Here is a 26740-nt window from a genome sequence, read left to right on the forward strand (position 1 = left end):
TCTGATGTAAAGATGTGCCTTATGCTTGAGGGCCTAGGGTTCAGAACACACAGATACTGTAGTATCACTACTACTTAGTTTATAGACCTTAGAGCTACCATCTTCTACTGTATCAGAAACAGCTCTGGTGAGGTGATTTAAGAGTGGTAGGTTGGTGTCTAACTTTACTTTGAGGTGGTTGTGTCTTACCCTGGCGATCTGATCTGCCATCTGCAGTCGTCCGTCCAGCTCTCTCCTGATCTGAGCAGCCTGCTCGTCTGGGTTATCAAGCTGGAAACAAACACAACGACAAGAGACGTTATCATGACATAAGCCTTACATTCAGCATTTATTATCACCTGGTGGCATAACGCAGGGCCTTACACACAACCTCCATTACAAACCTTGATATTGACATAGTATTACCTTTAGTTCTTATATCCTAATAATCATCATTGGAAATTGTTTGTAGTAATGTCTGAATGTATCAAGATGTAATGCCTTGGAGCGTACATGTACAGATATAGAATCTTAATTTGATCAATGCAAATTCAAAAACAGAAATACTGATTGTAAAAATTCAGAAGACATTCAAGTGTTATATATATATGTTTAAAGATGAACTTCTTGTGAATCCAACCACGGTGTCAGATTTCAAAAAGGCTTTACGGCAAAAGCATACCATGCGATTATTTGAGAACATCGCCCAGCAGACAAATCATTACAAACAGTAACCAGCCAAGTAGAAGAGTTACACAAGTCAGAAATAGAGATAAAATGAATCACATACCTTTGATGCTCTTCATATGGTTGCACTCAGAAGACATTCATTTTTCTCAATAAATGTTTGTTTTGTTTGATAAAGTCTCTCTTTATATCCAAAACCGCTTTGTTCGCGCGTAATCCACTGCTCAAACGCAGTCACAACAGGCAGACAAAAAATCCAAATTGTATCCGTAAAGTTCATAGAAACATGTCAAACGATGTTTATATCTAATCCTCAGGTTGTTTTATAGCCTAAATAATCTATAATATTTCAACCGGACAATAACGTTGTCAATATAAAAGGTAAACAAGAAAGGCGCACTCTCGGGATTGCCCATGAAAAAGCTCTGTGGCACTTTAGGGTCCAGTCATTCAGACTGTTCTTACTCCCAAATTTTTCAGAATACAAGCCTGAAACTATTTCTAAAGACTGTTGACATCTAGTGGAAGTCATAGGAACTGCAATTTGAGTCCTAAATCAATGGATACTGTAATGGAATTGAATAGAAAACAACAAAAATATAAAAAAAATCCTACTTCCTGGATGGATTTTTCTCAGGTTTTCACCTGCCAAATCAGTTCTGTTATAGTCACAGATGTTATTTTAACAGTTTTGGAAAATGTAGTGTTTTCTATCCAAATCTACCAATTGTATGCATATCCTAGCTTCTGGGCCTGAGTAGCAGGCAGTTTACTTTGGGCACGCTTTTTATCCGGAGGTGAAAATAATGCCCCCTACCCTAGAGAAGTTAAGAAAGGCTTCTACAGTTTGTAATTTCCACTTAAAAATGTATCAAACCCTACAAAAATTGTCATTAATTATAATTCACACAATAATTAACATTTCTTGTTGCTGCAGGATTATTTTCCTGCTGTGAGAAAGTGGTCAAATTAAGATCCTACACCTGTACACCCCACCAATACGATGATCTGTAGGCTAACCAATTTAATTTCCATTTGAATCCCATGACTTCCACTCCCCTGGAAATGATGATCGATATTCAACCACTGTCAAATGATTGTGTTTGTCGTGAATTAGACCTTAGAAGTAAATTCTCTGTTTAAGGATGCTTGTTTACAGCCCTGGTTCAGATCTATTACTTTGTCACTTGACTATACTATAAATCAGAGTTGTCTTCATCAGATGTATGTGCAGTATAGACTCTTTCTCCAGATTGCAGAGCAGAGGTGGGTCTTCTGAGAAAAGGGGTAGTCATTAGTGGTCAGGGAGCCTGCAGTACGATAGCAGACACAAACACATCTGTCACAGCCACTCCTTCAGCCCCTGAGGATGGAGGAGCAAATGACTACAGATATGGTTTCTAGCAGTGCGTTTACTGGCAGGAATACACATACTGAAGTACATTGACATATACCACACACATATCCACAGACCACACGAGCATGACCATATACACACAGCCACAGATATGCAACAAGATCTCTAGAGTCTATGCTAATCGAATCCCCCAGTCTGTTCGGAGGCATCGTTAGGGCTCTTAAAACAGGATGTGTAGGGCACTGTCAGAGTCGTGTGTATAGGTGGCAGGGAAGTCAGGCGCAGGAGAGTCAAACATAGTGTAAAATGGAGTCTTTTAATGAATGTCCACGTAACATGCTCCATAACACTAATAAGAATAGAAGCAAACATGGGCACGAGGACCCCGACGCGCACCTATACAATAAACACAACACTGACAATAAACAATCTCTGACAAAGACATGAGAGGAAACAGAGGGTTAAATACACAACAGGTAATGAATGGGATTGAAAACAGGTGTGTGGGAAGACAAGACAAAACCAATGGAAAATGAAAAATGGATCAATGATGGCTAGAAGACCGGTGACGTCGACCGCTGAGCACCGCCCGAACAAGGAGAGGCAATGACTTCGGCAGAAGTCGTGACAGGCACACACACACAATGAACAGCACTACATCAGAGTCACTGTCTATGTGTCTCCTGACCAGACCAGCCTAGTCCTGCGGCCATGAAATAATACAGTAAGAATAAAAAACAGGCATGTAACTCTGGCAGAGTTTTACGCCCTGTGCCAAACGAGTCCAGTAGAGTGCCAGGGCACTGATGCATTCTTCACAACAACAATGAGAGAGGGGTGGGAAACAAGGGAGAGGGTAGATGAAAAGAGAACTAGAAATGCTGGCAGAACACACAGACTCGCCTACTGAGAGTCTTTGCTGCATTACACCAGAGAAAGTAAAGAGAGAGAGATATCCCTGTAATAATATAATCAGATCTGATGTAAGCAAGGCCAACCATAATTAGATTCATTAAATCTGCCTAATCTCCACCGGCCAAAACTGCACACCTGATTGCCACACCATATGCATCTGACTGTGTCTGTTTATCAATGTGTGTCTGAGAGAATTGTGTTATTATGATTGTGTCCGTGTGTGTGTCTAGATTAACTCTTCAACATTACTTCTCCTTCCCTCCCTCTGTAGGCCTCCAGGGGACAGGGAACCCAGAGGGGAAGGGGGGGGGGGTGTTTAATATTAGTGAATTATAAGATGATGGTCTCGCTCTTCATTCACCCCATCCTCTCCCTCACTTCATCCATCCCTCTATTAATTTCTGTCTCAGATTCTCTGAAAATGTCCTGTTCTCTCTCTCTGCCCACGCTACGTACACCCTCTCCACCCTCCACCTTCTGCCAGGGCACTGAGGCATTCTTCACAACAACAATAAGAGAGAGGGATGGGAAATAAGGGATGAAAATAGGACTAGAAATGCTGTCAGAACACACAGAGTCTTTGCTGAAATGGTTTGTTAAATTCGGTGTGGAATAACTTGACTGGCCTGCACAGAGCCCTGACCTCCACCCCATCAAACACCTTTGGGATGAATTGTAACGCCGACTGCGAGCCAAGCCTAATCTCCCAACATCAGTGGCCGACCTCACTAACGCTCGTGGCTGAATGGAAGCAAGTCCCCGCAGCAATGTTCCAACATCTAGTGGAAAGCCTTCCCAGAAGAGTGGAGGCTGCTATAGCAGCAAAGGGGGGACCAACTCCATATTAATATCTATGAATTTTCAATGACATGTTCGACGAGCAGGTGTTCCCATACTTTTCTTCATGTACTGTATGAATGTTATCTGAGAATTGTCCACTTCCCCCAAAAATATACACAGTTTGCAGGAAAGGCATTTCCCTGTACTTGTGCTTTAAAACTTGAAACTTATACAGAGTCTGCCTGTTGGGATTGCAGTTCTGTGGTGTGGACAGCTGATCAATTTCTTTCTTCTATCTCCCCTCTCTCCATCTCGCATCTTTACCTCTCTCCCCTCTCTTCCTCTTCCTGTGGTCACTCCCTCCCTGTCTGCAGACTACAGTGGAAGGTGTTTTGTACAGTAACACAGCTTGTGTCTGAGAGTGTGCATTACCAGATCGCACCGTGATGGACTCACTCACTCACTCACTCACACGTGATGGACTCACTCACACCTGTGATCCGAGGGCTTATAGTGTAATTTTTGCTCTCCACACCCACACACTTTTTATTGGCAGCCCTACTCCAGTGTGTATGGGATATACAGTCAGTCAGTCAGTCAGTCAGTCAGTCAGTCTATATGTCTGTGATCTCTAGCATCCATCTGAGCATCATGGTGTTGTAACTGTAGTAGCCGTATTATTGTACTGAGTGACAATCGATAGTGTATTCTGTCCACTGGTAGAGTAGCATGCTGGACTATCTATCTTTCACTCACTCACTAGAGCGTAGAGCCTCTGTGTCTGAAGGCTGCTCACTCTATCATTAGGCACTCCAGGCAGCAGATAACTCATCCTTAAGTGAAAACCTCCATGGGTGTGAACAGCTATAGTGTAACCCACAGGCAGAGGGAGGCAGAGCGGGGAAAATATATAGTGCAACCCACAGGCAGAGGGAGGCAGAGCGGGGAAAATATATAGTGTAACCCACAGGCAGAGGGAGGCAGAGCGGGGAAAATATATAGTGTAACCCACAGGCAGAGGGAGGCAGAGCGGGGAAAATATATAGTGTAACCCACAGGCAGAGGGAGGCAGAGCGGGGAAAATATATAGTGTAACCCACAGGCAGAGGGAGGCAGAGCGGGGAAAATATATAGTGTAACCCACAGGCAGAGGGAGGCAGAGCGGGGAAAATATATAGTGTAACCCACAGGCAGAGGGAGGCAGAGCGGGGAAAATATATAGTGTAACCCACAGGCAGAGGGAGGCAGAGCGGGGAAAATATATAGTGTAACCCACAGGCAGAGGGAGGCAGAGCGGGGAAAATATATAGTGTAACCCACAGGCAGAGGGAGGCAGAGCGGGGAAAATATATAGTGTAACCCACAGGCAGAGGGAGGCAGAGCGGGGAAAATATATAGTGTAACCCACAGGCAGAGGGAGGCAGAGCGGGGAAAATATATAGTGTAACCCACAGGCAGAGGGAGGCAGAGTGGGGAAAATATATAGTGTAACCCACAGGCAGAGGGAGGCAGAGCGGGGAAAATATATAGTGTAACCCACAGGCAGAGGGAGGCAGAGCGGGGAAAATATATAGTGTAACCCACAGGCAGAGGGAGGCAGAGCGGGGAAAATATATAGTGTAACCCACAGGCAGAGGGAGGCAGAGCGGGGAAAATATATAATGTGTAACGCACAGGCAGAGGGAGGCAGAGCGGGGAAAATATATAGTGTAACCCACAGGCAGAGGGAGGCAGAGCGGGGAAAATATATAGTGTAACCCACAGGCAGAGGGAGGCAGAGCGGGGAAAATATATAGTGTAACCCACAGGCAGAGGGAGGCAGAGCGGGGAAAATATATAGTGTAACCCACAGGCAGAGGGAGGCAGAGCGGGGAAAATTGTGGATAAGGGTTATGTAGACTTTCCCTCTCACACTTGTCCATATTCAGGTTGATTGTGTTTAGATCCCAGTTCAGGACCCTTGGCTTGATTGAGTTTAGAGTCAAGTATGGTACTGTCTGTTACCATTGTCATGGCTACAGTCTTCCTAATCTGCTTGTTCTCTTCTGTTTTCCACTTTTCAAAGAAAAACACAGACACACGCACACAGCTCTGCCAGCGTAAATATTTCAGTGTGCATGAGTGTCTGTTCAATCGTTAATTCTATGTGCAGACAACTTGGGGCACACTGATGCTGTGATACTACCCTGTTTTCCTGGGTGAGGATACAGTGAATTCAGATTCTTGTAAATCAACTCTGTATGGAGGAGTTAGAATTTCAAAACATACAGGTGTTCAGATATTGTTTCAAGTTTTATTAGTCATATGTACGGCATACACATGGTATACATCGTCCAACGAAATGCTTGCCTGCAGGTTTATTCTCATCAATGCAACAACAATAAGAAATAATACAAGATAAGAATACAAACAAAGTAAATGGCTTAGTAGAATATATATATATATATATATATATATATATATCACACAATACTGTTCAAAAGTATGGGGTCACTTAGAAATGTCCTTGTTATAAAGACAGTTTAAAATAATTGTCCAATAAAATAACATCAAATTGACCCAATTTATTTATTTCACCTTTATTTAACCAGGTAGGCTAGTTGAGAACAAGTTCTCATTTACAATTGGGACCTGGCCAAGATAAAGCAAAGCAGTTCGACACATACAACAACACAGAGTTACACATGGAGTAAAACAAACATACAGTCAATAATACAGTAGAAAATAAGTCTATATACAATGTGAGCAAATGAGGTGAGATAAGGGAGATAAAGGCAAAAAAAAAAGGCCATGGTGGCGAAGTAAATACAATATAGCAAGTAAAACACTAGAATGGTAGGTTTGCAGTGGAAGAATGTGCAAATACAGTGATACAGAAATACAGTGTAGACATTTTATTTTTATTAGCCAGTCTGAGATATGGCTTTTTCTTTGCAACTCTGCCTAGAAGGCCAGCATCCCGGAGTCGCCTGTTCACTGTTGACATTGAGACTTGTGAACCCACAAATGCTGATGCTCCAGATACGCAACTAGTCAAAAGAAGGCCTGTTTTATTTCTTCTTTAATCAGGACAACAGTTTTCAACTGTGCTAACATAATCGCAAAAGGGTTTTCTAATAATCAATTAGCCTTATAAAATGATAAACTTGGATTAGCTAACACATCGTGTTATTGAAACACAGTAGTGATGGTTTCTGACAATGGGCCTCTGTTCGCCTCTGTAGATATTCATTTTATTTTTTTAATCAGCCGTTTCCAACTACAACAGTCATTTACAACATGAACAATGTCTACACTGTATTTCTGATCAATTTGATGTTATTTTAATGGACAATTTTTGTTGTGCTTTTCTTTAAAAAACATGGACATTTCAAAGTGACCCCAAACTTTTGAACGGTAGTGTATATATTTGCATAAGTATAATACAGGAATTCACAATTTATAGTCTAATATTTACATGTGCTTTGGAGAAGGGGTGATTGGGGGGCAAGTGTTTTAGATTGTGCAGTATTTAGCAATCATTATAAGAGTCTGGTAGCAGCAGTTGTGATGTGTGGGAGGGAGGGAACCAATCTGGTCTGTCTGGTTTAATATAGGCAGGGTGACAACAGCTGACAGGGGAGGCAGGGAAAGAGAGGTGGCCATGTTTACTGTCGCCATGGGAGCCATGAATGAGCAGACAAAGGGCATAGTGTGTGTGAGACTGACAGCAGAAAGGTTTCACAAACAAAGACACACACACACACACACACACACACACACACACACACACACACACACACACACACACACACACACACACACACACACACACACACACACACACACACACACACACACACACACACACACACCATAGCAAAATACAGCACCACACAGTCTAGACCAAAACAAAAGTCCAGCATTCAGATCTACTTCAAAACTTTCAGACAGATCTCTATTTGTAGTATGATAACAGCAAGGTCTTGGATGAAAATGGAGGATATGTTACTTCCCCATCTCTCCCATTCTGTAATTCACAGCAAATGTATGCATAGAATGGAGGGATTTCAAATTGTTTTGTTGATAGCCTTGTTTATGATTCTAAAATATAGAATATACATATTAACTGAGGTGCACAGTAAGTGACTTGAGTTACTTATACATCTAACAGAACTCACTCTGATGACGGCTGTTGTTTTTCTGTACCACCTCAAGTGGAAAAGAACTGATAAAAGTGACTTCTGCCAGAAATGGTCTGTGTCCTGGGGTAGGCAAAAGGTTTTGTCAAACAAACAACTGTTTGAGTTGATGTTTTTATATTGTTTTATAGTTAACCGATTCCACAGGCTTTATGGACAGTGTTTGTATGGGGCCTACCTATCCTTGAAGTTAGAGAGGTAGACAGGTGGCCAGAAGGTTACCAGAGAAAAGAAAGAGGGAGATGAACTGGCAACCGGAAGGTGTGTGTTCGTGTTGTGTGAGCAGAGCTGAAGGCAAATGATCTGCCTCACCAGAGCTGGATTAATAAAGATACTATTTATTTATCATGCTGATCTAACGTTGGATTTGTGTTTCCATAGCAGTCCCTGGGCAGCCAGCAGTGTAGTCACATCAGCCATGTTGTGATGTTGCCTGTCCATTCTGACCAATTATAGGCTTTCATTAAAACAGCGCCAGGCAGTCGGCACGACCACATCCATAACACCAAACCCCATCTGATAAAACGGAACAACACCCACGCTGTTCCACCCACACTCAGGGCACACACCGGCCACACAGGACTGAAATTCAATTCATGAATTTATTCAATTTAATCCTTAACTGAAGTCATCATTACAGGCTAAAACACATTCTTCAGAAGACAAAGAGTCTCTGCCTACTATCATAGGTAAAACACACAGCGGTGAGACAACCTCTCATTTTAATTTAGTCAGTCACTAAGGTTGTCTCTACACAGAAAGGTTTACATAGTCATGAATTGCACTACTAGCCTTCAGTTTGCTGAGGGAGAGGTTCACACGTGCGCGCGCACACACACACACACACACCCACACACACACACCCACACACACACACACACACAATGTGATGCGAGGGAACCATCTGTCTCTCAGTCTCCTTCAAAAGCATTCAACACACAACCCTAAGGTACATGATGACAGGTACCTGATTAAGGGCACAGATGACAGCTGTTCTGTCCCTCATTTTGGAAGCCCGCAATTTGGGCAGCAAGCGTGGCAATAGGCCTAGCTGATAATTGAGTTACGGCTGTCAATTAAAATAATCTAAAATATGTGTGAAGATAATGTCATCAGTAGTAAATGTACAGTTAATCCCTGTCATTTGGTTACATACATTTCTGTTAATGCATGTATTAATTAAATTAATTTACCATTCTCATTCTCAGAGTGGAAATGTTGTTTGCAGAGTTCACAACCTGCTACACTTGTGAGAAACAAGTTTTGGTTTATTTCATAACCATCATTTACGAGATTTGTCAAATGTTTTATTGTCTTTTGTTTGGAGTGCTCCATGTGAGCAATGACCATGTGTCTGTTTTCTCTTTCCTGATAATGTTGAGGGAGCAACAATGTCATCTCGATAAGCACCAATCCTCGGTGTGAAAACGCAATGGAAGTTCTAGGTCTACTGCTTCATTGGCCTAAAGGCTATGCGCTCCTTTTTTCAGCCGTCAATGGATGACGGTGAATCAATCTGCCCATATGGCAGAGACTGGTGACTTTTACTTTGATTTTTGTCATTTTTGTTCAGATTTTTACGATTAACCACGTGACAATGATTTTGAGAAACAAAAACTTTATTATTTTAATGAAACTGTTAATGCGCATATGAAAATCAGAACTGGCATACAGAATGGTAGAAATGGTAGGATAAAATGCTTCTCCAAGCTTCCCCAAACTTGAAACTATGAAGTCCTTATAAAATAATTGCCTCCACGTTTGCAGGGTCGGATTTTACCTTGCTTCAAAAGCTACTTTGAGGCAAGGTAAGACATGCCGTGTGAAGAAACATTTTATGTAGGTGCTTTTCTGTTAACCAATTCGACTTGGTTCATGCAAGTGATTGATTGATCTTTCCTGGGAGGAATCTTCACTATCAGTATAAGCAATTTGGCAGTATGTCCAGGACATTGCTTTGAGAACTGAAAGGGGTCTCTCAGTTTCAAGGTATCAGCTTGGAGAGAAGAAGCCTTGTTAGGTATTGGTCGGTCACATGCATGAACCAAACGCTAATAATGAATAATGAATAATGTAAATCATGTAAATATAACTTGTCTGTGTAAGCAGTTTATAAGTAACAGGACTGCCCCGGCAGAGCCTCCAACCGACGTGTACTATGGTTCATTAAGTTTGTTGGAACCTCTCCAGCTTTCTGATAATATAGAATGATTAATTTAATATTGACATCAGGTGTCCCTGGTGATAATTTCCATGACAGCCTTATAATATGAAATAAAACATTCAGATTTCAAACAATTAAGTATGATTTCAAAATGCATATTGCCTCTAGCTCACATTGTAAAGTGGTGGGTGACGCGCTGATATCCTGGTGCCTACACTTGAATGGTGAATGGGAGGTGTGCTTCAATGACTATTTGAGAAATAAAAATAGTTATTTTTAATCGTGCACCAAAACTGTTAACCCGTGATTGCATTTAGAATAGTTGTGCAATGAATGGGCTTATAAAAGCACAGGAGCTGCAGGAGAAATCTGTGCGCTTGTGATAGTTGTGTTGGAGAAAAAACATACATGATGACTAATGAAAATACACACAGGCCAATTTAATTCCACTAAATTATGCAAATTACTTATAGACTGATAAGCATAACGGTCAAATGTATTTACATCAACTGGTATTCAATGAATAAAAAGCGTTATTGTTTTTACAGGTCATTTTGGCAGGCAATAGTTTTATTTATCAACCTTTTTTTATTTATTTTTATTGACCAAAAGCCGGCTATTGACGTCTAACGGAAACCCTGGTGTGTGTATGTGTGTGCGCGTGTGTGCCAGAGATTGAATGTGTAGTGGGTGTTGATATTGACAGTAAATGTGTCTTTAAACTGTGGCAGAAGACAACTAAATCCTATTCTTGAAAAGAGGGCAAAGAAAAGAGTAGGGGGTAATATTGCCTAATAGGTAGGCAATTCCATTCGCAACAAAATTGCACAATGTCAGAACTAATTCCATGTAACATACAGCCGGTCTGTGCAGATTTAGCGTTAGCACATCCTACTATGTCTCCGCCAAAGGATGAGTCACTAGCAGAGCTAATGTTCATGGGCTGGCCCTGCCCTTCCACTGGAACCTGGGCGTGGACCGGGCACATTACTAAATGAAGCAGTGACAGAAAAGTCATTTCAATCTTGGCCTGGACTACAATGATACACTGGTCTTAATAACAGAATGGCTAGGCCTACACACATACTGTATGGCCAGCATCATGTGTGTGTGTGTGTGGCATCTGAATGGTTAATCCTGGACAGACAAAAGGCTTGATGATGACTTGAGACATGCTAACGGGCTCACTATACTTCTTCCATTGAACCCGGTATGACTGGTATGTGGACCCCCTCTTTAAAAGCCACTATCACCCTATTATTCTGGTGGCCTTCTCAGCCCACCCTCTCCATTCAACGATGATCAATAGCTATCCATTCCATTCGCTATGATTACAATATGATTGCAGTTAGCAGTTGTTTTGAGTCACTTCCAGCCATCACCCACTTTCCTTGTGACACAGTACCTTGGTACTCACACTCATCTATTGTTCTACTTCCATAGCGCCCTGCACACCACCCACTCTCTCTCTCCATCTCACAATGGTCATATTTTCTTTGCCGTATTCATACCTCTTTCCTGCTTGGATCGAAGGTTAAAGGTCCCAAAGAGTATTCAATTCCACACTGAAAGCTGCGCTTTCCTGTGACAGGTGACAACTCATCTAATAACCCTGAAAGGCTTTCACAGCACACTTTTACCATTTCAACCCATTGGAACTTAATGAGAAGCAAGCCTGAAGTTAAAGCATTAGAGGGTTGAAAGAGTGACACTGCCGCTCAAGTCAACTATCAGATCGGGAGAAAGGAGTGAAACTGACAAATCACCACCAGGGAAAGTGTTAGTGTTTAAAGACAAATGTATAGTAAAGGACATGACATGAAGCTCTTATCTCACCTGGCAGGCATTGTAGAGGAGCTGGTGCTCAAACTTCTTGATGCCCAGGATGGACTGGAACATCTCGTAGAGCTGGTCCTTACTGAGGATGAGCTCTGAGGCTGCGCTGGCAGTCATCCGCTGCTGGTGCTTCCTGGGGTCCTCCTCTCCACGGTAGATGGTGTCAAACTTGGCCATCCAGGAGCTGAGCACCGTCTCTTTACTCAGACCGTCGATCTCGGGCAGGCTGCGGACACGCTTCTCAATGTGCTTCTTGAAGACCTCCCGCGAGTCACTGGCCGAGCAGCCTCCGCTCTGGACCATCCGGCACACACGGTCACTTTTCAAAAATATCTGTTGTCACGGTCAAGAGCAGAAAGAGGGTGTTAAAGCATGTGGATTAAACATTACAGGGCAGGAGGAACATACAGGAGGACGAGCATACAGCGTGGTTGAGAGGTTAGGATAAATTCCATTTTTACTCAATTCCTGAATGGGAAATGATCCATTATTTTCTATGAGATGTTCTCCCATGCAGCTGTTGTCACGCCCTGACCATAGTTTACTTTGTATTTTCTATGTTTTGATTGGTCAGGGTGTGATCTGAGTGGGTATTCTATGTTTCATGTCTTGTTTGTCTATTTCTATGTTCAGCCTGATATGGTTCTCAGTCAGAGGCAGGTGTTCGTCATTGTCTCTGATTGGGAACCATATTTAGGTAGCCTGGGTTTCACTGTGTGTTTGTGGGTGATTGTTCCTGTCCTTAGTGTTAGTTTGCACCAGTTTAGGCTGTTTCGGTTTTCATTACGTTTATTATTTTGCACTGTTTGTATTTAGATTCGTGTTGCTATAGTCACAATAAACATGGATCGCAATCTACACGCCGCATTTTGGTCCGATCCTTGTTCTACCTCTTCATCAGAGGAGGAGATAGAAGAAAACCGTTACAGAATCACCCACCACCAACGGACCAAGCAGCGTGTCAACAGGCAGGAGCAGCGCGAGGAGAAGCGCAATAAGGATTTCTGGACATGGGAGGAAATCCTCGACGGGAGAGGACCCTGGGCTAAACCAGGGGAGTGTAGCCGCACTAAGGTGCAGCGGGAGAAGAAACAACAGGAGCAGCCCAAAGAGGAGGTATGGACATGGGAGGACGAATTAGAAGGAAGAGGACCCTGGGCTCAGCCAGGAGAATATCGCCGCCCCAAAGAAGAACTGGAGGCGGCGAAAGCTGAGAGGCGCAGATACGAGGAGGCAGCACGACGTAGCGGATGGAAGCCTGAGAGGCAGCCCCAAAAATTTCTTGGGGGGGGGCTAACAGGGAGTATGGCTATGCCAGGTAGGAGACCTGAGCAGACTCCCTGTGCTTACCGGGGGGCTAGAGAGACCGGACAGGCACCGTGTTATGCAGTGGTGCGCACGGTGTCTCCAGTGCGGGTGCATAGCCCGGTGCGGTATATTCCAGCTCCGCGTGTCGGCCGGGCTAGATTGAGCGTCGAGCCTAATGCCATGAAGCCGGCTCTACGCAGCTGGTCCCCAGTGCGTCTCCTTGGGCCGGCTTACATGGCACCAGCCTTGCGCTCGGTGTCTCCGGTTCGCCTGCATAGCCCAGTGCGGGCTATTCCACCTCGCCGCACTGGCAGGGCGACCGTGAGCATTCAACCAGGTAAGGTTGGGCAGGCTCGGTGCTCAAGAGCTCCAGTGCGCCTGCACGGTCCGGTTTTTCCAGTACCACCTCCACACCCCAGCCCTCCGGTAGCAGCTCCCCGCACCAGGCTTCCTGTGCGTGTCCTTGGCCCAGTACCACCAGTGCCAGTACCACGCATCAAGCCTACAGTGCGCCTCGCCTGTCCAGCGCTGTCGGAGCCCTCCTCCTCTCCAGCGCTGTCGGAGTCTCCCGCCTGTTTAGCGCTGTCAGAGCTTTCCGCCTCTACAGCGCTGCCGGAGTCTCCCGCCTGTTCAGAACTGCCAGTTAGCATAGAGCTGCCAGTTAGCATAGAGCTGCCAGTTAGCTTAGAGCTGCCAGTTAGCTTAGAGCTGCCAGTCTGCAAGGAGCTGCCAGTCTGCATGGAGCTGCCAGTCTGCATAGAGCTGCCAGTCTGCATGGAGCTGCCAGTCTGCAAGGAGCCGCCAGAGCTGCCTGTCTGCAGGATGCCGCCAAAGCTGCCAGTCTGCAAGGAGCCGCCAGAGCTGCCAGTCTGCAAGGAGCCGCCAGAGCTGCCAGTCTGCAAGGAGCCGCCAGAGCTGCCAGTTAGCATGGAGCAGCCAGGGCCGCCAGTCAGCATGGAGCAGCCAGGGCCGCCAGTCAGCATGGAGCAGCCAGGGCCGCCAGTCAGCATGGAGCAGCCAGGGCCGCCAGTCAGCATGGAGCAGCCAGGGCCGCCAGTCAGCATGGAGCAGCCAGTCAGCATGGAGCAGCCAGTCAGCATGGAGCAGCCAGAGCAGCCAGTCAGCATGGAGCAGCCAGAGCTGCCAGTCAGCATGGAGCAGCCAGTCAGCATGGAGCAGCCAGAGCTGCCAGTCAGCATGGAGCAGCCAGTCAGCATGGAGCAGCCAGAGCTACCAGTCATCATGGAGCAGCCAGTCAGCATGGAGCAGCCAGAGCTGCCAGTCGACCAGACTCTTCCAGATCTGCCAGTCGTCCAGACTCTTCCAGATCTGCCAGTCGTCCAGACTCTTCCAGATCTGCCAGTCGACCAGACTCTTCCAGATCTGCCAGTCGACCAGACTCTTCCAGATCTGCCAGTCGTCCAGACTCTTCCAGATCTGCCAGTCGTCCAGACTCTTCCAGATCTGCCAGTCGTCCAGATTCTCCCAGATCTGCCAGTCGTCCAGATTCTCCCAGATCTGCCAGTCGACCAGATTCTCCCAGATCCGCCAGTCGACCAGATTCTCCCAGATCCGCCAGTCGACCAGATTCTCCCAGATCCGCCAGTCGACCAGATTCTCCCAGATCCGCCAGTCGACCAGATTCTCCCAGATCCGCCAGTCGACCAGATTCTCCCAGATCCGCCAGTCGACCAGATTCTCCCAGATCCGCCAGTCGACCAGATTCTTCCAGATCCGCCAGTCGACCAGATTCTTCCAGATCTGCTAGTCGACCAGGATCTGCTGAAACCGCCAGCCAGCCAGGTTCTGGTAGTTTCTACTACCTGCCTGGGCTTCCTCTCAGTGCTGAGCTTCTTCTCAGTGCTGAGCTTCTTCTCAGTGCTGAGCTTCCTCTCAGTGCTGAGCTACCCATCTGTCCCGAGTTACCTCTGTCCCGAGCTGTCCCTCTGTCCCATGTTATCATTGTGGTGGGTAACCTATTTAGGGACGTTTAGGAGGGGGATTAAAACTGTCATGGAGTGGGGTCCACGTCCAGCGCCAGAGCCGCCACCGCGGACAGATGCCCACCCAGACCCTCCCCTATAGGTTCAGTTTTGCGGCCGGAGTCCGCACCTTGGGGGGGGGGGTACTGTCACGCCCTGACCATAGTTTACTTTGTATTTTCTATGTTTTGATTGGTCAGGGTGTGATCTGAGTGGGTATTCTATGTTTCATGTCTTGTTTGTCTATTTCTATGTTCAGCCTGATATGGTTCTCAGTCAGAGGCAGGTGTTCGTCATTGTCTCTGATTGGGAACCATATTTAGGTAGCCTGGGTTTCACTGTGTGTTTGTGGGTGATTGTTCCTGTCCTTAGTGTTAGTTTGCACCAGTTTAGGCTGTTTCGGTTTTCATTACGTTTATTATTTTGCACTGTTTGTATTTAGATTCGTGTTGCTATAGTCACAATAAACATGGATCGCAATCTACACGCCGCATTTTGGTCCGATCCTTGTTCTACCTCTTCATCAGAGGAGGAGATAGAAGAAAACCGTTACAGCTGTGTACAGTAGCCCTGGTAGCAGGCTGACACGTGCTTCTGGAGGGACATGAAATGAAAACGCAGCTGCAAAAGAGGGTTTCTGAAGTATTGTTTCTCTCTTTGAGGCTTTGCTGCAGCTCGGTCTTTGGGTCTTTATGACAAAAGTGCAGAGGGAAATAAATTATTGTAGTTTCAATTCAATCTGACATTGTGGCGCTTCTCTGTTTAATTCCATCTGCACATATATTTTTTTCACAATCCCCACAAAGCAATTTTCCATGCCAAGGGTTGTGGGTTAGAGAAAGAGAAAGAGAGAGAGAGAAGGACCCAAATGGCTGCCTGACTCAGATGTCGGCCCTCTCACTACCGTGCAGCCTCCTTATGGCTCACAGTGACAGACTCTCTGTTCCCAATCAGTGCCTAACGCAGGGTGAAGACAGAAGGCCACAGCTCTGAGCCTGGATGGACACACAGATACACAGACATTTATCACTCTGCCTGTAGCCAACTTTGGACACTTGACTTGTTCTGCAACAGCAGCAGTGCTCTTAGTGGGCCAAAAAGAAGGGAACATTGCACAAATGGGAGTGTTAAATATAGAAACTGCTGATATAGAAAATAGAATTGAAATGTTGTCTACACATTGTCACTTTCACGTACAGTAGCATTATCCTGAGTTCTGCCAACAAAGAGCCCCCCAGGTGTCTCTCCTCCAGTCTCCAGAGCAGGTGGGAATGTGTAAGAATCCAGAACTCAGACAGTAATACCATTATGCTTTAATTCAATTGGAAAACTGTCTTTAGCTTTTTCAATTCACTAATTTGGGTTTATTAAAGTGTCACATTGATTAATTCTACAGGCAGAGTAAATCCCCTTTTCGCTCAATATATTTTCTTGTCTCCTTTTCTCTAACTTTTAGGAAGGTTTGCAATAGTGTTCTGAACCTCATCCTTCTGTGATTTCAGAGTGAAGGTGGACTGATTGGATGGGATGGATAGTCAGACTCAAAGCTAAGGGCACAAGATGTCCATAAATTCAGGTTAGCACCTCACATAGCTGCTGTCTGGACTGAATATTTCAGAGGCCTATTTTGGGAAGTCCAATTCATTTGAATCTGTCAGATGCAGGATGAGAACATTAATAAGACTGCCTGAAGGAAGCAGCCTGTCTGTAAGTTCCACATCATTTACCAGAACAAAGGTGAGTCATCTCCTCAAATATCCAGACGGACTGGTCCGTCCGCTGAGGACCATTTAAAACAGCAGGATAATCAACACGGAATACAAATCAAAATAAAAGACAACATACACTTAAACGTACTCCCATACAGACCTAAAATGAAACAAAAACACACAGAGTTGGGCCTCACGTCATAGTAGCTTTGGACTGCATTGATAAAGGCCTCGTCTGCCACTATCTGGGTGTCACCACTTAGGAAGGCCTGGAAACGCTCCTTCACTGTCTGTAGCTGCTGCTTACTGATCTGAGAGAGGAGACAGACAGACAGACAGGAGAAAGTCAATATAGAGAGAAACACAACAGAGCGATAGGAATCATCCTAACATCAAGTTCTCATATTATATTACTTTACTTCATACAATTCTATTGTCACAGTCCCCTTATAAAATAAACAACTTTATATAAATATTGAATATAAATGTACTTCTAAGTGTCTCTCTTCCCTTACACAACATCATCTTCAAAATTCAAAAGGCACTTGCACATCTGAGCTATCTTTGTTACAGGTGCATGGTAACAATTTAATAAGATGTTAAACAATTATAAACCCACACACTGCTCTTGCTAGTATTATGAAGCTTTACGTATCGGCCTCAAGGCCTTCGTCAGAGCTTTTGTGAGTGTTTATAATTTGGACCCTTATGTAGACATATCTCCACCTACATCCGTCCAATGCATTAAATTACAGTCGAGGGAAAATAAGCAAGTGTTACTAAATATAACAATCTGCATTTCATAAGTATTCAAATAAAGTGTGTACATAAAACATATTCAACACGTCTGTAAAACCACAATCAGGACATTGACGTATCAAGTAAGCTTTCCTAAATAATTGGGTACAGTGCAAGAAAACTGCCATGTTTCAGTGCTAAACTGAAACATGAACTCTGGTTTAAACCCAGTGTTCTCTAACATCCTCAGCATACAAATCATTTAAATGCCTTATGCAGCCCCTGTCCCAACACTCATATCTAAGTCCTCACATTACCAATGACATATTTCATGATTCGATATCAAGCCCTTTTTAACATACACATCTTTATTTGCATACTTCACCGAGCATTTAAGGCAAAAAAAATGGCCACCTTAGTTGTGAATTACAGCCCTCACCGAAGTTTTAAAAACTGGGGTCTCCCAGTCTCAGCTGACAATAACAACAGGGATGTTTTTAAGCATTAAAATGAATTAGTGGTGCAATCGCTGTATGGCAAAAAGGCATTATCCCTGATAATGCTGCAAACAGATGCACAGTGTTACACTCGCCACACGGCAACAGGACTGATGGGCTATAAATAAATAATGAGTAATAAAGATGTTCAAATATAGATAGGAAATTAGTTTGGGCTGATGTTGCCACAGTTATTCTGCACTGGGCACTTGTGTAAATGTATATTGACCTTCCCGAGCAAAATACACAGGCTGGTAGGAGCAGATAGATAAGAGAGCAGGTCTAACTGGGAGGATAGAGAAAGGCTGCATTTACACAGGCAGTCCTATTCTGATCTTTGCCCAATTATTGGCAAAAGAGCTGATCTGATTGGTCAAAAGACCAATCAGTGGAAAAGACCAGAATTGGGCTGTCTGTGTAAGTGATGTGACAGAGATGAGATGACACGAGTCAGTATAGTCATAATGAAACTTTTATGCAGAGTGCAGAGTCCTATCTCTGATGTAGGCTAGTGACTATAACCCAATGGCGTCTGATAAATGGAAGCACTTGTTTTACAATAACACACTGGTCCATCAAATCAGTCATTTATCAAAGTCTTTATCACACACTCACAACATGTTGAGGGGAGGGTAGCCAACCATTCTGCCATCATTTTGCCAAGGAACATGATACTGTTCTTAATTCAAATGTATTATCAATGCTCCCTTCATGTGGTCTCTCTCCTTTGTCCTCTACACATTTTTTTTCAGCTTTTGATATCTGAGAGAAGTGAAACACTAATGTCTAAAGACACGTCTACCAACCCACCCCTGGACCTCCTCCCCATCTGTCTCATTCCACCGCTGCCCCATGTTACTGTTACCGTGGTCACCATGTCACAGACAACTCCACAAAGCCCTGTAGTAATTACCCTGAATGGGGTCAAGGATCAGAGTTCAACATGACCTTTCCATTACCAGCCTCTCTGTCGAGGACTAAGCTGAAACCCTGATATTATCGGTGGTCAGGGTAATGATTATAGCACAGATTATAGCTATGGAAGTGACATTTATCCTTATCTACCATACAATATACAGAGAAACTCAACCATCATCAGCTGTGGATCTTCACCCTACCCAGCCCCATTCACCTCTCTGCCAAGTACTGATAAATAACCCATGTTTGGGTGAGAGGGATGTCTCAGCAGACCAGCCGGGCCACAGGATTTTATGAAGACTGAACGCCAGCCAAACCTCTCACCTCCAGATGCCTACCACAATCAGACCCATGTGATTAATCAGCAGTGGAGCAGATGGAGTGGACATCGTGTCTGGGGTGAACTACAGTACCACAGAGTCTCATAGATGTGACCTTCACAATACTTCAAGTCACCCATCCATCCTGGAACACTCTCTCTTCCTCTAACTGCTTCATCCACTCTAGCTTTGCTGTCAGCACACCAAGGACAGCAGTTGGAGGTCAGCCTACCTTCTGGGAGGTCAGTCTACCTTCTGGGAGGCCAAGCATCTTTCTATTTATTTATTTAGCCAGGATAGTCCTGTGGGAATTCACTCTAAGAAGGACAGTACTGTATGGGAACTGTATATACAGACCATTATAGCGCCTAGTCTCACCCGGCCTTGGTACGAGTGAGTAAGTGAGATTTTTCTGAGAGTAGACAATGACATGGTATCTCTATATACTTGAACAGGGAGTGTCAGAATTGCCTATGTTCCAAATACACACAATTGCCACTGTTTTCCAGGGAGTCCTGGGTTCCAAAAAAAGGCACAACTCTGTACACCAGACAGCAACGCTTACACACTGACAATACAATAAACATGTTCCACATCTAGCCCCCCAAAAAGCACCGCCCCGCATGCCTATGTGTAAACATGGTGTGAGGCAGTAAACAACATGCCCACCAGGGATGTATTACTTCCACATTACAATTAAGGAAAAGGAAGAAACACATCCACAGAATTAACATGACTGCTTCTAAGTGTAGAGTCTGTAGTCAAGCCATTTTTTTGTAATTTAGCAGACGCTCTTATCCAGAGCAACTTACAGTAGTGAGTGCACACATTTTCAAAAAAAATATATGTACTGGTCCTTGTGGGAATAGTCCAATCCATTGACAGGAATCAGGGGAAATCTGTACTGCCAGGGCTGGGGGTTGGGGTAGAGGGATAGGGTAGCTGGCGTGGGGAGGGGCAGATGTGCATGCGGCTTTAGGAAATGATGTGAGATAGTTGCCACAGTATGTTCAAACACACTTTAATAAATCCCTGTCCTCGACTCCCGACTCCAAATCCCACAGATTTGAGAGGACTGGATTTGGCAGAATCTGGGAGCAAGTATTTTCTCCATACGGCCTTCACCTATCTAGTGCTTTCAGATCTGGGTTTACTATGGGAATTGTCAGTGTATTTGGAACATAGGCAATTACGAAACTCCCTGTTCAAGTGTATAGAGATACCATGTCATTGTCTACTCTCAGAGAAATCTCACTTACTCACTCGTACCAAGGCCGGGTGAGACTAGACGCTATAATGGTCTGTATATACAGTTTCCATACAGTACTGTCCTTTTCAGAATGAATTCCCACAGGACTCTTATGTGCCTAACGAAGCATTGAATTGTATTTGTTTACATTAGAGTCCATCAAACATGGGCCTAGATTTACTAAGCGCTTGCACCTGTGCCATGTTCACTAGCTCCCTTTTCTATTGCATCTTTATTACTTTGAGTCTGTCCTTAAATTAAATGAACTGCTATGTCTGTACAAGAAACAAGGCACATGCCTGCGTGTAATTATTTATAATATGTTTATTAAGATGGGCACTTTGATAATGTTAGGATTGATTGCTTTTTACATCCCAGATGCAAAATAAAATATAATGATAGAGATATTGCGGATAGAGTACGTACATAAATGTGTGTGTCTGTGTAATATGATATCCTCATCCTAAGACAGAGGCAGACCAGCCATGGCAGCACTCCAGAAACTACACACACCAACACACTAATACAGTAATACAGTTCTGACTGGGGTTTGGCACACTGAGTCAGTAGTTACACTTGCCTTTTCTGCCAGCGTTTTAGTGATGAACAGACACAAAGCAAACAGGCACACTCCAAACATTGGAGGACCAGGAGGAGAACACTCCTTATTCCAATCACTTTGGTACAGCATAATGTATGTGTATGAGATCATGTTGCTATGACATTTTACTCTGTGTCCTTCCTCCTTCCATTAGATTAACAGAAAAGTCATAATTCTAGAAATCTTTTACATTAAAATATATATTTTTAAGTAATTTAGTCATGTTTTCCCAGCTCAAGCAGCTCAGACTGTGTTTCACTTACAGATAGACCCCAGTGGTTCAACAAGGTAACTTAGTCTCTATTCTACTCATTGACTCAAGTCCTCTCCTGTGTTTTACTGCGTCCACTCCACTTAATTCATAGCGCAGCACCGGCCCTAAGCCCCCAAGCTAGCAAACATCAGGCTGAGGGTTTATGTAATGCACCACTTTAATGACATGAATCTAATCATCTCTGGCACAGGATGGAATATTCCCTCGAATGATTGTTTTACTGAGCCAGCTGGCCACAAACAATATTCCTGAAAAGGCATGCTCTTTACAGGGTCAAGAAGCAATACATTGTGTGTATAGTTGGAGACTGTGTTATGGATGTTCTGTACAAACATGAACTGTATGTTGCACATACTGTACTTCAATGCAGATTAAGTCATGCATTTTTTCAGTGTGCATGTTCACACACCACGTGTGTGTGTGTGTTTGTTTGTTTCATTCATTATGTTTGTGTTCGTGGTTTGTATGCCTGTGCCTGGCATGTGCCTTGTATCTCGTAAGTGAGTGAGAGCTCTGTGTGGGGGTGGAGACATCACAAAGATCCCTGGTCCTCCAGGAAACTGGACCTCTGCTGATATAGTTTTTCTCAATTGCTAAGACACAATTTCTGAAACCTTGCTCCATTTCCTGAAAACATTAAACACAAAACCTCATCTTCAAGCACTGCAACCAGTCAAAATCTATTGAGCAGTCAGTACTGTTACAGTTTTTCTCAATTGCTAAAACACTAAAACCCATTGGCTGAACAAAGTTCTCAGTTGCCTGGACTCAATTAGCTAATTATGCAGTCTGTTGTCAATACCTTAAACCATTTCACATGATAAAACACAATTTGTAGATCTCACTTAGACTTTTCAGCAAAACTCTAAACACATTCTCATTCTCAAAACACATTCTGCACTCTAATGCACATGTCATCCATACTGGTAAACACAAGTGGCAACAATCAAATACAAATAGAGAACATATGTCATTGATTGAACACAACCACTCAAAACTGTTGAACCTGTTTCAAATGATGTGACACAACCAATATAAGCCAGTTCAGAGAGCAAACAGGTTGTTGAAGGTGGGAAGGAGAAAGTCTGAGAATGGATACTGTAGTACAGTGCATTGTAGGCTGTATACTGTGCAATGGATGAATTGTATGGAATTGTTAGTAGAACAGGTTTGTGAACTCAGCCCCAGGACCAGCTGGATGAGGGGACTCTTTTCTTTGCTCAGCTCTTGGCATTGCAGGGCTTGGTAATGATATGAGAGGGGTCACTGTATTTTAGATGTTTCCAAAACCTAATTGCTCTTTTTTGAGTTTTTATTATTAGTGGATATTGTCCTAATTCTGCCCTGCATGCATTGTTTGTAGTTTTCCTCTGGACTTGTAGGAGAATCTTACAGAACTCTGCATGCAGGGTTTCAATGGGGTGTTTGTCCCATTTGATGAAATCTTGTTTTGCAAGTGGACCCCACACCTCGCTGCAATAAAGTCCAATTGGTTCAATGACATATTCAATTAGTTTTAGCCTAATTTTAATAGGTATTTCAATTTCAATTTGCTTTTTAATGGCGTAGAATGCCCTGCGTGCTTTCTCTCTCAGCTCATTCACTGCCTCATTAAGGTGCCTAGTTGAGCTTATTTTTAAACCTAAGTAATTGTAGTGTGTACAGCATTCTATATATTTTGTACCAATTGAGAACTTTGGTCTAATTCCCTGAGATCTGGATCTTCTCTGGAAAATCGTTATTTGAGTCTTTTTAGGGTTTACTGCCAGGGACCAGGTCTGGCAGTACTGCTCTAGCAGGTCCAGGCTCTGCTGTAGGCCATGTGCTGTGGGTGACAGCAGGCATAGGTCATCTGCGAAGAGTAGGCATTTAACTTCTGAATTGTGGAGACTAACACCAGGGGCTGAAGATTTTTCTAGAATAGTGGCCAATTCGTTAATGTGAATATTGTAAATATCTCTCTCTCCCTCTCTCCCTCTCCCTCCCTCTCTCCCTTTCCCTCTCCCTCTCCCTCTCTCTCTCTCTCTCTCTCATTCCTTCCTTCCCTCCCTCCCTCCCTCCCTCCCTCCCTCCCTCACATTAGTGTTTTGGCAGTTGATGAGGTCTGAAATAGCTCTAGATCATTCACAAGGTGGTCAAGTCATATATCTCCCTAATCACCATCACGTGAAAAGCAATCACCATTCAGCTTCCAAAGGGGTGTCTTTAATGTGTGACTACTTGGCATATTGGTCAGGAAAACAGAGAAGAGAGATGGCACCAGAAGGAGGGCGGGCAATCTCTCTCCCCTTCCCTCCTCCTTCTATCTCTCTCCATCTCTCTCACAAACACGTCACTCACACAAATACACCACTCTAACGTACGTAAACACACATCACACTCTCATGGCACAAAGATGGGCTCTCCCTGGCAGTTATATAATGGGCGTAACACATCAAATGGATTGTGTAATCTGAGATTACTGACAGCCCACACAGGAGAGCTAACATCGTGCTCATCTGTGCACCTGCTAAAACACACAAACACACACACACACACACACACACACACACACACACATGGGGGAACGTGAAGGCTCAGCTGCAACATGGCATTGTGTTGCTTTAAAGGACATGCACTTACACAAGCACAAAAGAAGGGAAGACACACAGACATGTCTCCTCCCCCACTCTCGTTTACACACAGACATGTCTCCTCCCCCACTCTCGTTTACACACAGACATGTCTCCTCCCCCACTCTCGTTTACACACAGACATGTCTCCTCCCCCACTCTCGTTTACACACAGACATGTCTCCTCCCCCACTCTCGTTTACACACAGACATGTCTCCTCCCCCACTCTCATTTACACACAGACATGTCTCCTCCCCCACTCTCGTTTACACACAGACATGTCTCCTCCCCCACTCTCGTTTACACACAGACATGTCTCCTCCCCCACTCTCGTTTACACACAGACATGTCTCCTCCCCCACTCTCGTTTACACACAGACATGTCTCCTCCCCCACTCTCGTTTACACACAGACATGTCTCCTCCCCCACTCTCGTTTACACACAGACATGTCTTTTCCCCCACTCTCGTTTACACACAGACATGTCTCCTCCCCCACTCTCATTTACACACAGACATGTCTCCTCCCCCGACTCTTGTTTACACACAGACATGTCTCCTCCCCCACTCTCATTTTCACACAGACATGTCTCCTCCCCCACTCTCATTTACACACAGACATGTCTCCTCCCCCACTCTCATTTACACACAGACATGTCTCCTCCCCCACTCTCATTTACACACAGACATGTCTCCTCCCCCACTCTTGTTTACACACAGACATGTCTCCTCCCCCACTCTCATTTACACACAGACATGTCTCCTCCCCCACTCTCGTTTACACACAGACATGTCTCCTACCCCACTCTCATTTACACACAGACATGTCTCCTCCCCCACTCTCGTTTACACACAGACATGTCTCCTCCCCCACTCTTGTTTACACACAGACATGTCTCCTCCCCCACTCTCATTTACACACAGACATGTCTCCTCCCCCACTCTAATTTACACACAGACATGTCTCCTCCCCCACTCTCATTTACACACAGACATGTCTCCTCCCCCACTCACATTTACACACAGACATGCCTCCTCCCCCACTCTCATTTACACACAGACATGTCTCCTCCCCCACTCTCATTTACACACAGACATGTCTCCTCCCCCACTCTCATTTACACACAGACATGTCTCCTCCCCCACTCTCATTTACACACAGACATGTCTCCTCCCCCAATTTTGGTCAGTCCGCCCTGGCCAGACAAAATCTGAACCAATCATAGACATTTATGTTTCACAAGTTTGCAGTTCAGTACAGTAGTGTACAGTCCAGTAAAGAAAAGTAGAGTACAGTAAAGTAGAGTACTGTATTGCACTGTGTTGTACTGTCCAAACTTGTGAAAGATAGGCATCTATGATCATTTAAGATTTGGTCTGGTTCGGACAAACCAAATGTGGATTTGTTTGGGGGCGGAGCTCTTTACAATAATAGCCAGTCTGTAGAATAATACCCAAATGTGCAAAAGATGGATATTGCATATTTATACCTTTGTGTACCTATTCAGAATACATCACCATGAAGTGAATGATATTCATATCCATAATGATGCATTTCTGTATAGTACAGATTAGGGACCCATGATGTAATTCTGTTATCATAACTCCGTTACCAGATGTAAATCCACTTCACCTATTGTAGTTCAATATTCAAAATATTTTTTTCAAACTCAAGATGCAATGTCATAGCTGACACTGTAGACATCGTTGAATCTTCATTTGGATCAGATACTGTACAGTTTTTGAAAAAGTGGTTGCATAAAAACTGAGGGAGATTTGACCATAATTATTTTACCAAACTTTGCATCTTCCAGTACATGTGTTTGTGACTTTTTTGTGTAAATTTCTCAAAGTAGTCCTTGAGCATACAATTGAAGGGTTTGTTAAACTTTGAAATCAATGGTTTTTGTTTGGCATATATTTTAAAGTGAAAAATCTGAGTCAATGGTGGAGGTGTTGCCATTCAGGTTATCAGTCAACCTATCAAGTTTTTTACAAACAGCACAGGAATGAAATCATCCAAATGCGTTGATCACATCTTTCTTTACTAATGCTGCAGATATCTGCTCTAAAGAAGTATCCAAATCCATCGGATGTCAACCATTTATCAAATCATCAAGAACTTCAAGGAGAGCAGTTCAATTGTTGTGAAGAAGGCTTCAGGGCGCCCAAGAAAGTCCAGCAAGCGCCAGGACCGTGATTCAGCTGAGGGATCGGGGCACCACCAGCACAGAGCTTGCTCAGGAATGGCAGCAGGCAGGTGTGAGTGCATCTGCACTCACAGTGAGGTCGAAGACTTTTGGAGGATGGCCTGGTGTCAAGAAGGGCAGCAAAGAAGCCACTTCTCTCCAGGAAAAACATCAGGGACAGACTAATATTCTGCAAAAGGTACAGGGATTGGACTGCTGAGGACTGGGGTAAAGTCATTTTCTCTGATGAATCCCCTTTCCTATTGTTTGGGGCATCCGTAAAAAACTTTTTGGGAGAAGACAAGTTGAGCGCTACCATATGTCCTGTGTCATGCCAACAGTAAAGCATCCTGAAACCATTCATGTGTGGGGTTTCTTCTTTCACAAGTTTGCCTAAGAACACAGCCATGAATAAAGAAAGGTACCAACGCATCCTCTGAGAGT

The 26740-nt window shown here is 44.1% G+C and overlaps 1 protein-coding gene across 1 annotated transcript in view; it reads right to left on the reverse strand.

Moving 5' to 3' along the window:
* LOC139371203 (calcium-dependent secretion activator 1-like) overlaps positions 1 to 26740 on the reverse strand; it is a 162461-nt gene that overhangs the window by 113959 nt on the left and 21762 nt on the right. Inside the window, exons 3-5 of the mRNA XM_071111390.1 lie at positions 17096 to 17209; positions 11900 to 12232; positions 190 to 270 (exon numbers count right to left, since the gene is read on the reverse strand). Coding sequence (XP_070967491.1) covers positions 190 to 270; positions 11900 to 12232; positions 17096 to 17209 — 528 coding nt within the window. The remainder of the gene's footprint in view (positions 1 to 189; positions 271 to 11899; positions 12233 to 17095; positions 17210 to 26740) is intronic.

The sequence above is a fragment of the Oncorhynchus clarkii genome, chromosome 17, assembly GCF_045791955.1.
Source record: "Oncorhynchus clarkii lewisi isolate Uvic-CL-2024 chromosome 17, UVic_Ocla_1.0, whole genome shotgun sequence".
Classification (NCBI taxonomy): Eukaryota; Metazoa; Chordata; class Actinopteri; order Salmoniformes; family Salmonidae; genus Oncorhynchus; species Oncorhynchus clarkii.